General features: G+C 58.1%; 1 protein-coding gene across 1 annotated transcript; it reads right to left on the bottom strand.

Moving 5' to 3' along the window:
• Positions 1-2765: 2765 nt before the first annotated feature.
• On the bottom strand, positions 2766-7532 carry TMEM173 (transmembrane protein 173). Its single transcript, XM_026035752.1, has 6 exons — positions 7282-7532; positions 6642-6822; positions 5868-5976; positions 5476-5711; positions 3810-3996; positions 2766-2985 (listed from the first exon to the last, which is right to left on the bottom strand). Exons 1-6 carry the CDS (start codon positions 7530-7532, stop codon positions 2816-2818), a joined length of 1134 nt encoding a protein of 377 aa, XP_025891537.1. The 3' UTR covers positions 2766-2815.
• Positions 7533-12235: the final 4703 nt, after the last annotated feature.

Below are 12235 nucleotides of genomic sequence, written 5' to 3'. Positions count from 1 at the left end.
GCCGACGGAGCTGCTCGAGGGCGGCGGAACGGCGCGGCGCCGCCCGCGGAGCGCGCACCGCAGCCTCTGGCTTCAAGGCCCAAGCGAGGACAGGGCAGGTGGGAGCACCAGCAAGTCCTGGAAAACTTTGGACCACTTGGAGATGGCTCCACAACGGGCCGGGTTGTGGGGTCCTCCAGAAGATCTCTTTTATTAATGCCAACATCTTCATCCAAGCCACTGCATAACATCTTAAAAGCTTTGAAAGTCACTCCGGCTCTTCTGTTAGAAGGAAGTGTCAAAGCCAAGACATCTATTTGGCACAGGAGTCAAGACACAGCAGGCAGAAGTTACTAAGAGTGTAGGCAGAAACGGGAAGCTGCTTCACTTTCCATGATCCGTTCACTATCAGTGTAATAAAAATAGTCCTTTTAGCAACCTTTGCAAGGACAAGGTCCCATGGGCAAGAGGGAGCCCAAGAAGAGGGAGAAAAGCCAGCATCAGGTGAACAAGTGATAGCATAGCCACGGAGTGCTGCAGCTTTGTCCCTCGCTCTTCTTTTAGACCGTGTGTCTGTCTTATGCTGCTCAAAATGAGCTGTGAATCCAGCCGAGGTCCAGTTCCCACCATGACCTGAATTCCTTTACATGACAAAAAATGTTCTTCCAATTTTTAAGTGGAGCCTTGATATATCTGTAGCTCGGGGCCAGAGAACTGTGCAAGGTTCTGGAGACAAAAAGGGTCGCTCCAGAAACCCAGAGTTGGTCGGTTCCCCAAGCCAACTTATAATGCTTTAAGACTTTAAACAGTGCCAGGTACCTGGGGATTGATAGGTGGACATGTTAAACAGCTGTTACAGAAGAGAACCCAGCCTGGGCTGAGAAGAGACCCCAGATCAAGGGAACTGGCTTGCAGTAATGACAACATTTTGTAGTGCAGCGCAGGTTACCCCTGAGAACCTTTCTTGCCGGTTCTGGAGTAGCCAAAACCTGGCTCTGGAATAGCTGGGAAACACAAAGCTGGCCAAGGTGCCAATGTCCTTTGCAACCCAGCAAGAGATAGGCGGAGGTTTCCCAGAAGCGCTGGGATTTCCAGCTCCCAGGAGTGTGATCCCGCAGTGCGCAGCCCTGAGGAGGGGATTACAGGACATGGCAAAATATGGCTCTTTATACCTGAACTCAGTCTTAAAATACCCAGGCCTTTCAGGGCTGTTCTCTTGAACACACACCTTCCTCCAGAGACGCAGGTCTCCGTTGGGCTGTCCCACCCGCAGCAGGGCCAGGGCCGCTGTGGGCCTGCGGGCAAGGACAGGACAAGGGACACGCGAATGGTGGTGGCCCAGAGCAGCGGCTTGAGGCCCAGGCTGTCCCCGTGCAGCCTCACCAGCCTCAGCTGTGCGCGTGTCCCCACGGCGGGGCTTTGGCACATGCAGCACCGCGTGCTTGGCGCATCCCGCTGGCCTCGGCACGGAGGCCGGAATCGCCATCAGGCCCTGAGGAGCCGCCTGTTTGCAGCAACGTTTGCTGTCCCAGCCCCTCCCTTCGTGGCCATTTCATCTGCCCGTTGTCTCTTCCACACAGATGTAACACCCGCAGATAAAGCTGCAGATTAAGGYTTTACTGGATCCTGAAATGGGTTCTGATTCCCAGGCCTGGCAGCACTAGCGCGAGGCCAAATCTCCCCCATGTGCTGGCCGGGCCACAGGGGCAAGAGGCGCTTCCCACATCCTGCTCCCGATGGGCACGAGGGAGGAGCCCAGATATTTACCCGGACTTGTTTGCTAAGGGGCWGTTGCTGGGGAAGAGCAGTTCTGCCCCAGGAAGGAAAGCAGGGAGCAAAGGGAGGAGGTGGGGCTCTCACACAGGAGACTTCCCAGAGAGCCAGGGAAGCTGCGGCTGATCTGTGCTACCTGGGGCCGGGGTGTAGGGGCCTCCRGGCTGCCTGCAGTGCCCTGAGCCTCTTCAGAGCATCCGCGTGCTCGACACCTTCCACGGAGTCTCCCTGCGCAGCTGGGGAGCCTGAGTGCCCCGAGGGGCCCTGCCTGGCTGGCCGCCTTGAGCGCCCCTCAAGCACCGGCTGAACTGAGCTGCATGGAGGAAACGGTCCCACCCCCTCCACAGCCGGGACAGCAATGCTAAGGTCATCAGAGGAAGCCTCAAAGCAGGGCCAGGGCACTTGGGACATTTTCCGGGGCTGCAGAAACTCTTCCAGGGAGGGCACGGGCGCAGGGAGGGCAGGTGCTGCAGTCAGTGCACGGTGCAGAACCACAGGGAGCAGCAAACGCTGCGAGGTCCCTCCTGCCGCAGGACTGCYGGCTGTCACCCTGTCACCCTCCTTTCCCACGCGGAGGGCGCGGGGCCGGCAGTGAGGACACTGCTGTGCGGCGGCACGGTGGCTCCTTCGGGCTGGGGGCTCCCCGGATCCTGCTTCCCCTGTGCCTGCTCCGCATGCCGGAGTAGCCGGGAGGTGCTGGGGACCAGGCACACACATAAGCGCATGTGGGTGGGATTCCCCCAGGGGGGCAGGCTGTGGAGGGTGCCCAACATGTGGAATAACACAACATCCCCCAGAGGAAAACGTCTTACACGACACAGGTCAAAGCAGATTAAAAAGGCACAGGTGAATTTATACGCATGAGAAATACATAACATAAAGGACAAATAAAATGGGAAGCAGGTCACAGGACTGCGATTTGAGCTGGTAAACGCGATCCCGGGAAGGTCATGGTGTTATGGCTCTTGTGAGCCGGTGGGGAATGCAGCGACGTGTGTCCTTCGCTGTGAGGGGCTGAGGCTGGCAGAAGGAGGCGCAAAGGCCCGGGGCTGCAGAGCAGGGCTCAGGGGCAGTCGCTCCGCAGCGGCTGCGGCAGGTCCGACTCACTGATCTGGAGGCTGAGCTCTGCGGAGCAGAGGGTGTCGGGACACACCGCGTACTCCTCCTGACGCTGCTGCTGGAGGTGCTGCAGGAGCGCACGCGACAAGAAGTGGGGCTCAGCTTCCTCCGACTCTGCGGCAGGAGACAAAACCCCTCGTGACTGCCGTGGCCTCGGGATGGGTCTGTGTGGGGAGCACAAGCTCTGGGGGGTTCTCAACACATGCAGAATGGCCTGCAAAGCCTAAATACAGGTCTTGCCTCCCCACACCAGAGAAAGGAAGATAAACACGAAACACAAGGAAAGAGGTAAAATGCAAGCTCCGTGTGCTGGATTCCCAGCAGTGTTCATTGTGATGGGAACCACCTTGCTGCGTGGAAAAGCTGCTCCCTCTCAGGGAGTGCACAGAGTTTGCTTTGAAAAACAATGAGCTTTGTTTGCCTGAGAATCCCAAGGGCTGTTTTCAAGCCCGGGCAGAACTGGGGAGCTGGGAAACGAAAGCAGGGGGTGAAGCCACCAAGTCACCGCGCACACATCCTCTCCACTGCCGGGGAGGGCTTTCCTGAGGCAGCCGTTTCTCCTGGGCAACTCAGCGATTTCTAGAGGCAGCCCCTCCCTGAAAGGCCTGCTGCTGCTGTTAGTGCTTGGCGGGACATTGCTGCTGCCCCAGTGCTGAGGCCTGCTGCTCTCAGGCGCCCTTGGGGACTTCAGAAGGGGCCAGTCTTGTTGGCATTCTCCTTGCTGTGATGGCACTGCCAGCAACACGTCCCTCTGTGCCGGGGATCAAGCCCTCCTCTGCCGTAGCAGAACCTCCTCGTGCCCACGGGGCAGGGATATGGGCCAAGCGCAGCCCAGCTCTGCACATTTCCCCTCCCTCGCTCCAAGCCGAGGTCATTTAAGAGACCCAAAAACGCTGGTGCAGCGCTGGGTGCCCCTGCCCTCCTCCCTGCTCACTCACCCTCGTATGCAATGAGGCGGTAGGTGCCCACACACTCCTTGGCACCTTGCAGAATCTCCTCCAAGGTCCTGTAGAAAAGCTTGGCCTGCTCTACGCGGTCCTCTCGGCTGAAGGCAGCAGCCTCGTCCTGGGACATGGCGTAGAGAGACTGCAGAGGGGTGGCGAACTCCACCGCACACGTCCTGAGCTGCGGGGATGCAAGAGGAAGGCGCTGGAGAAGCCGGGCTGAGCCCCAACAAAGGGGTTCCCGGGAAGCCCAGTCCTGCGCAGAGTCCCTGAGGCGGCCCAGGAGCTGCCTCTGATTCCGAGGTGGGAGACTTTCCCCATGAGGTTTGGATCCCTGCGGACACCTCCCTTCCTGGACTCATTTCTCATCACGCCTTCTGGGTAGCCCTTTTGCTAGAGAGTGGGATGTCTGAGCACCTGACGGAGAGAAAGAAGGAAAGAAGGAAAGAAAAGAAGGAAGGAAATAAAAGAAGGAAGGAAAGAAAAGAAGGAAGGGAAGGAAGGGAGGAAGGGAGGAAGGAAAGGAAGGGAGGAAGAAAAGGAAGGAAAGAAGGAAAGGAGGAAAGGAAGGAAAGGAAGGAAAAGAGGAGGAAGGAAGGAAGGAAGGAAGGAAGGAAGGAAGGAAGGAAGGAAGGAAGGAAGGAAGGAAGGAAGGAAGGAAGGACGGACAGGCAAAGGGGAGATTTGTTAAGCCATAAAAATTCCTCAGAAGATCAGTATCAACACATCAGAGGCCGAAGCTTGCTGGGGAGTTAAGAGGGCTGCGAGATGATCAAGGGGCACGGAGAGCTTTCCAAAAGGCAGAGGAATGACATAATGACATCAGGCCTTTGTGGCTGCAAAGAGGGCGGCGTGAGCGACCCCGGGCAGCGAGCAGCCCCGAGGAGGCAGGGGGGAAGGCGCCAGCCAAATGCCGGGCCCTGCCTGTGTCCTCCTGGTGAGAAGAGCTGAGAATGGATTAGCAGAGACTCTGACCTCCATCCAGTGTGGAGGGTTGCAGCTTCCCAAAGCAGCCCTAGATGGAGCTGGTTACCACTGAGTGCTGGGTAAATACCCGGTAAATTGGCAGAAGTGTCTTAAAATGGAGAGGTTGAGCACCTCTGGGTAGATGCAGAGTGGTGGGAAGCAGCAACGGCCGTGGAGGACAGCCACTGCAAAGATAAAGGGGCTGGAGCAGGTCCCAAGATGGGAGCTGGGCCGTGTTGCCCATTCCTGAGTGAATCAGTAGCCAAGAGGGGTGACATTTTACCAACAACACAATGGGCCAAGTGGTTGGAGTGGGTCATGGGGGTGAGTTTCAGCACTGCTTGGCCCCAAGAGAGCCAATAGGGACTGTCAGGTGAAATATGGCTTGAGTGCATGCAACATCATGGGAAAAATCCAGGGGATGCCTCCATGAACAGGGAAGCCTTCTCAGCAGAAGAGATTATCTGTTGTTTTCCTGACTGAAGACAATTCCTGAAGGGGTTAAGCAAAAAGGCTGAGCTTGCAGGGAGGAAGCGGAGAGGRTGGCAGGCATGGACAGGAGCTCCCCATCTTATGGAAGGCTGCCAGGAGCTGCGACCATCTAACAGGTCTCTTTAGGACCACTATCCTGTCCCTATGGCCACCTGCTGGCACTGCTATGGCCCCTGCTCTCCTGATGCTTCCCTCAGCCTACCTTGTCTTCATCCCTGATTACGTAGAGGCTGTGCTTGTAGACCCTTCTTTTTGTGCCAGCTCGGGTCAGGGTTGTTTCTGGGAGGTCCATCAGGTACTGGATGTTGCTGTCAGCTTTCTCCAGATCATCACAGATGTCGCAGCTCAGAGGGACTAAAATGTGGAGCTTCCAGGTCTCCCTGTGCGCCAGCACATTGGGGTTGGCTCTGCTGAATTTCTCCATTGACTCTTTCAGGCCTGGTGGAAGAGGGTATTGGGAAAAGGTGCTGGAGTGAGAACAGCTGCTCTCTAGTTTGCTCCCCATTTCCCTGATAACATTGTAAAAGTGGGAGAACTGTTATTAGGGGCTATTTCTATCTGCAGGAGTGATAACGCAGGGAAACAATTACGTACGTGGCAGAACTATTTTTAGGTACCCAACATAATAAGACCAGGCGAGCCCATGAGCAACGTTCTGCTTGGACCGCTCAGACATCTCGGATATTTCCACAGCTGAGGGCTTCTGTGGAGGGAACAAAAGAGACACTGGTCACGAGGGCTTGTCCACAACGCTGCCATCTCTAAAATACTCTGTAGGAGGCACCCAAGCATCTACTGGGTTGCTTCTGCATATGGATGGTGGTGCGGTGACCCTTCTAGGGCCACTCAAGGCTCTTGCCAGAACCGTGTGCTGGTGTCCCAGGAACGGTGTGCTCAGAACACACAGGACCCGACAGGCTCTCCCTCCCTGCAGCATCAGGGTGCTCTCTTTGCCCCTCTGGCTCTGCTGGGTTCAAACGGAGCCTCCGGCGAGGCTGCAGATGAGCAGATTTGGCTCTGCCATGTACTTGGTGCTTGACTAACTCTTTGGAGACCATGTGAGCTGCGCTGCCCCTCCAAGCACTCGCTCAATTGACAGCTTTAAGAACACCCTTGTTTTGCCAGCTGAGCTTTGCCACCCGTCTCAGCAGGGGCTGCAGTGGGTGCCCGGGGGTGGTGCTCCCCGCACGTCTGTGCGAGTGCCGGTGGCTCCCGCCGCTGTGTGCGGCCGCGCGGGGCCCAGCGGACCAGCTCTGCGCCGACACGAAGRCTGCTCCGGCGGCGCCAGGCCCTCTGCCCGCCAGCGTCGCCCTCGTGCCCATCCCACCGCGTGGGCCGCGGCGCCGGCCGGCCGGCACGGAGCCTTACGTGGAGCCCGAGCGCGAGGAAGAGGAGCTGGCAGCAGCAGGCAAGGATGAAGTGCAGGCCAAGGGAGTGCCCGTCCCCGTCCAGGAGGGCCGCATGGGCCAGCCCGCTCACGACGAGCAGCGTGGCGTGCCAGCGCACGTGCAGGCAGGCGCTGAGGGCCCGCGAGAGGCTGCCGCGGTACCTGTGGGGACAGGGACACGGCTCCCACCAGGATCCCATCCTGCTGCCCGGCTGCGAGCGCTGGCGGAGCCCCAAGGCCGCAGCCTCCGCCCGGAGCACCCGGGGCTGCCACCAGCTGCCACGGGCCATCGCTCTCAAAGAGGATGCAAAAACTCATTACCTCCCAGATCCCGGGGACCTCGCGTGCCTTGAGCCGGGAAAAGGCTGGGAGCTGAGATTTATTTCCCAGGCATTATAGGTAAGCTGGGGAGCTGGGAAGCGCTCCATAGACACCAGCAGGGCCTGGGGGGTGGGAGGGGAGGAGGAGGAGGAGCTGAGAAGGGTGAGGCTGAAGGCTGYTGAGCAGGGCAGTGTCAGCAAAGGGCACGTGTGGGGACAGAGCAGGACAGGCTCAGTGGGGCACCACGCTGCCATGGAGGGCTGGGCTCCACGGACGCAGCGCTGTCCCACACCGCCTCACCTGGCCTCCAGGTGGAAAATCTCCTCGGCGAAGTAGCAGGTGCCCTTGAGCACTGCCCCGATCTGGAGCGCCACGAAGTAGGCGGTGAGTCCGCGCGCGGTGTGCGCCAGGGGCTGCCCGGCCAGGCAGAGCGCCGCGGCGCTCAGCGCCAGGAGGAGCCCCGCGGCCTGCTGCGCCCGCCCGGCCCGCGCCCGGGGGATGCGCGGCCCCACACCCTGGGCATATGCAGTGTGCGGCGGCCCCTGCGCCATCTGCGGGGAGAGGGGCCCTGTCAGCAGTGCACACACCCTGCGGGCAAGCACAGCCCGAATGCTGCGCTCAAATGCACAGCCCAAATGCTGCCAGCGCCCCTCGGCCCAGTCCTCTTCGCCGGCACGGGCAGGGACGGCGCCCGAGCTGCCTGGTGCCAGTGCTGAGCCCTGGCAGGTCCCGCAGGTCCCCAGCAGGACCCGCACGCGAGGCCCTGGCCGCCCCCGCCAAGCAGCGCCCGCTGGCTCTGTACCTGCAGGGCYGCGCTCGCAGTCGGTGCCGCGCTCGCCGGGCAGTCACAGCCGCGGCAGCAGGCGCTGCCGTTAACGAGCTCTGCTTTCCAGACAGACGCGGCCTCTGGCGCTTTCTGGAGGCCCAGATTTGCTGCGCTCTGAGGCTTTCTGGCGCCGAGGGTGGAGTTGCAGGAGTTTCAGCAACCGAGCGGACAGAATGAAAATGAAAATGGAAGGAGCTGCCCAGAGCTGCAGGCAGCTGGGCGAGTGCTGCAGCCCTCCCACGCGGGSCACACGCAGGAAACTCAGGCGCTGGGCAGGGCATGGGGACTTATGGGGTTTCAACATCCAGGATGCTTGCCCCTGCGGAAGGCCTCTCAGAGCAGTCAGCCCATCGCAGGGCAAAGCAGGCCAGGATGGAAAAGCAAAGCAGCAAGCTCGGGCTTGTTTGGTGCGGCAGGGTCCCTGCGTGGGGCCGGACAAGCAGATTCCTCCCGGCAAAGAGCTGGGAAGGAGGGCGACGCGCAGCAGCCTGGACCTGCACAGGGCACTGGGCAGCAGCAAAGCAGGGAGTTGTTGTAGCCGGACCGGGGTTGCTGCTCCTGGCCCCGCTGCCCCATCTGCTGTTGGAGTCTCCTGCAATGGTGGGCAATGGTGGGCGTTGGAACCCGGGGTTCGCAGGGCCTTCCCGGGCTCGCTCTGTGCTGCTGAGGTGCCCCTCACATCTCCACTCCTAGCAGCAGAGTCGGCAGGAGGCCTTGCCTGACTTAGGGTGCACCTCAGCTAGCAGCACTCACACGTGGCCGTGGGACCTGGAGGCATCACCCAAGGGCACCGAGGGCGCTGGCCAAGGCCATTGCGAGGGTGCCCTCCCATCGCCCTGGCAGCTCGCACAAACCCGAGCAATGGGAARGGGCTAAAGTCACGCTTACCGTGAAGGCTGAGCGAGCTGCAGCCTGCTCGGCCTAGCCGCCGTTCCAGGGAAGACAGGGAAGCAAAGCCTCCTGGCAGCCACTTCAAGCACCTGAGGGACCAACGGGGCATTGGGAACAGCCAGCAGGGATTTACCAAGGGCAAACTCTGCCCAGCCAACCWGTGTGCCCTCTACAAGAAGATAGATGCACATGCACATTTCTTTGCATCCCCTACCAGTAACACTATAAACCACTAGAAGAGATGAAACTGTGAAAAATTATCTCATGTTTCCCTAGCTGCCTCCTTTGCAGCAGCACAGGCGATGGTGCCATTGTTTTGGGTGCTCAATGCTGAAGTGTTTGGGATTTGGACACTGCCAACAAGCTGTTTGTGTGGCTTTCTTTAATATTCACCTATCCTAGTCATAAATGATTATTGGCTTAGAATTTTCTCCTGCGTGGCCATGGGCTCTTTAATAGGGGAGTATACTGGGCATGCCTACTGCTGGGGGCACTTAGGGACATAGTTTAGCAGGTGTTGAAGAGCTTATGGTTGGATTTGATAAACTTAAAGATCTTTCCAACCATAATGATTCTATGAGGCTAAACAGTGGCTTACACTGATGTCAGCAAAGCCTTCTGTGTGGTCTCCAATATTSTCCTCATAGCCAGCCTGGAGAACGTGGACTAGATAAGTGAACATCCCATGGAAGCCCATGGGAGCCCATGGAGGCAGGGAGATGGTCAAGGAGCCCTTGCAGAGCAAAGACCTGCACCTATCTTGCCAGGAGGCCACAGTGGGCCGCAGCAGGCCCCCAGCGCAAGGTCTTGATTCAGACATGCCCACGGGTCCTGTTTGATTCGTGCATTTGCGAAACAAGAGTGAGAAGCTGGAATAAAGGCTACCTGTGCCTCTCTCAAGGTTGAGGAGTCCTCAGGAAACCAAACCAACCTGCTTTAGGGCACATTGACTTGTTTCCCTAGTCTGGGGAGGACTTGCTGCTCTAGCCCAAATCCAGTTTTCCTCTTCATCATGAAGGCTGGATAAGATATTGTAAAATATGGTAAAACACCGCTCCGTCCCCGGCGCTGGGCTGTCCCTGCGTGCCCCGCTGCACCGGGGAAGGCCGCCCTGCAACCTGCATCTTCCCTCCATCGGGGCCGTGGCAGCTGGCGCGCTCCTGCGTGTGGCGTCTGGACACTTTCTTTCAGTTCTGCCCTGCGAGCACAAAGGCGTGGGTTATTTCTGTCCTTCCGTTTCTGCTTCGAGCCAGACTCCATCCCACAGCCCAGGCCAGTGGCCTGCCGAGCTCTTGCCGGGGTGCTCGTTACAACGAGCAGCGTGAAGAGCCGCTTTGGCCGCTATGGGCTGACAGGACTAGAGCGGGGTGAAGATCCTGGCAAGGAATAATTGCGTCCACACTGGATGGGCCACTTGCAGGCATGGGTGAAAACTGGGCGAGCAACGTCTGCCCTGGCTCTGGCACTGCRGGCACAGGGTGCTGTTTGCAGCATAAGGACTGAGCTTGGTGGTTTGCTTGGGAATCTGGACCTTGAAAGACACTTCAGACACATTCATCGCCCTTCTCCCAGCCACTGCTCCTGGGGTCTCAACCCGCTTTGCATCACCCCAGCAAGCTGTGTTCTCCTGGCCRCCTCAGGACTTTGCAGGCTCTCCGTGGTGCACAGCTTGGAGCAGAGCTGGGCAGCCGGGTCCAAGAGCCAAGCCTAGGCTCTGTGAACAGCATTTGATGCCTTCAGTGGAGACCACGAGCTCTGAGCCCACCGTGGAGCTTGCTGGTGCGTGCCAGCCYACCGTGAGAGGCTGCTGCCCAGGAGGGGTGCTGGTCACCTCCCTGCTCTGAACGCGGAGCACCCAATGTCACACGGCACTGTGGCACAACCAGCAAGAAGTGAGCACTGAACGTGCCTGTGTGGTCCTCCCTGGGCTTTTGCCTCGGTTGGAATGTGTCTTCCGGATTGCGCCCGGTTGGGCAGCGCTTGGTTTGGCCTCCGCTTAAAGGTGTCTTTCCTTAAGCCCGGGAGTTAATTGCAGTTCCCTCTTTTGGTACTTGTTGTTATTCATTCAAGGAGAGGAAAGAGGAAGTCCCATATTATGCCAGAAGGTTTTTCTGACGTATTTTCTGACATATTTTCTGATTTTTCTGACCAACAATCTCCCCAAATCAATGCAATGGTGCTTCCAAACAGGCTGGTGCTGAGAGGTCTCTTGGAGACTGAATTGGGCAAAGAAATCAATCGATAAAATGCACCCACACTGCAGAGTCCATTGAGATTAGAAGTCCTTATTCCAGAGGGATTTTTTTTTAATAGTGGGACAGGCAGTGCCAACCCTTCATATGCCCTGTGCCATGGCATTTTACTAAGCATGGAGCTGCTCGTGCTTTTCCATAAATGCCAACAGGAGGGGTGCAAATGGAGCATGCTAGCTGTGCCCATGCCCTGGGACCCAGGTCGCATGAAGTTTCTCAGCTCACACTGCGGCCAGTGCAAATAGCTTTGCATCCGTGTGGCTTTTTTGGTGGATCTGTGGCACAAGGTGCCTTATCTGCTTCCCCAGCACTAAGGCWCAGTATTATTGGCCCCAGTCAGCAGTGACCTGTAGAAGACAAGGAAAGAGTTTTCTCGCTTTGCTCTTAAAATAAAGATGCTTTGAGAAATAAGGAGAACAGAGCTGCTGCCTGCTGTGGGGCTGCTTTGAGCATGGAAGGCTGCAGCCTTGCGGGGCGAAGAGCTGTTGAGAGAAGGCCCTGGATCTCTGTGGTGCCTCCCCAGCTACAACCCGTCCGGGAGCACCATGTCTTCCTCAGATCTCCCGGATACAGGGCTGCTCGTGGGGCTAACACAGCCCGCTTCTGTGCAGAATGGGCACTGCAGCACCAGCTTGCTCGCTGCCCTTTGTGTGTGTGTGTGTCGTGCGCTGCTGCCCTGCAAGAGCCAGCGGAGCTGCTGGCTGGCAGCCTTACCCGGGGAAGCCTGCAGGGACAGTCAGCTGCTCAGCTGCTCTTCCAAGCAGCTTCTGGTCCTCTGGCTCAAAAGGGCTGCAGCTGGGTTTTAATGCCACAGTTGCGATGCCAACGTACCCTCAGAGATCCTGATCACTGCTGGTGGCTGCTTTATAGCCCATCCTCAAAAAAACGCAGCACTCAGCTCTGTGCTGCACTGCCTGGGCTGTGAACTGCATTGATCCCTGTGACGCACTGAGGAGACCTCCCTGTCTTGGGTTAAATCTTGCAGAGACAGGAGAGCTGCTTCCTCCAGCCCCCAAGCATCCACCGAGTCTCGCTTCATCAGCCGGGAATTTTGCTGTGGGACACAGAATCATAGAAGTCTTAAAGTTGGGAAGGACCCTCAGAGGTCATCTAGTCCAATGCCCTCCACACGCAGGGTCACCTAGAGCACGTGGCACAGGCTGCATCCAAGCGGGTTTTAAAGATCTCCAGAGAAGGAGACTCCACAACCTCCCTGGACAGCCTGTTCCAGKGCTCTGKCACCCTCACTGTCAAAAAGTGTTTCCTTAAGTTCCTGTGGAGCTTT

Source organism: Nothoprocta perdicaria, unplaced genomic scaffold (assembly GCF_003342845.1).
Source record: "Nothoprocta perdicaria isolate Ctin4 unplaced genomic scaffold, notPer1 scaffold_166, whole genome shotgun sequence".
NCBI classification, from domain to species: Eukaryota; Metazoa; Chordata; class Aves; order Tinamiformes; family Tinamidae; genus Nothoprocta; species Nothoprocta perdicaria.
The sequence above is the reverse complement of the archived record's forward strand: the minus strand, read 5'-3'. Positions and strand labels throughout refer to the sequence as shown.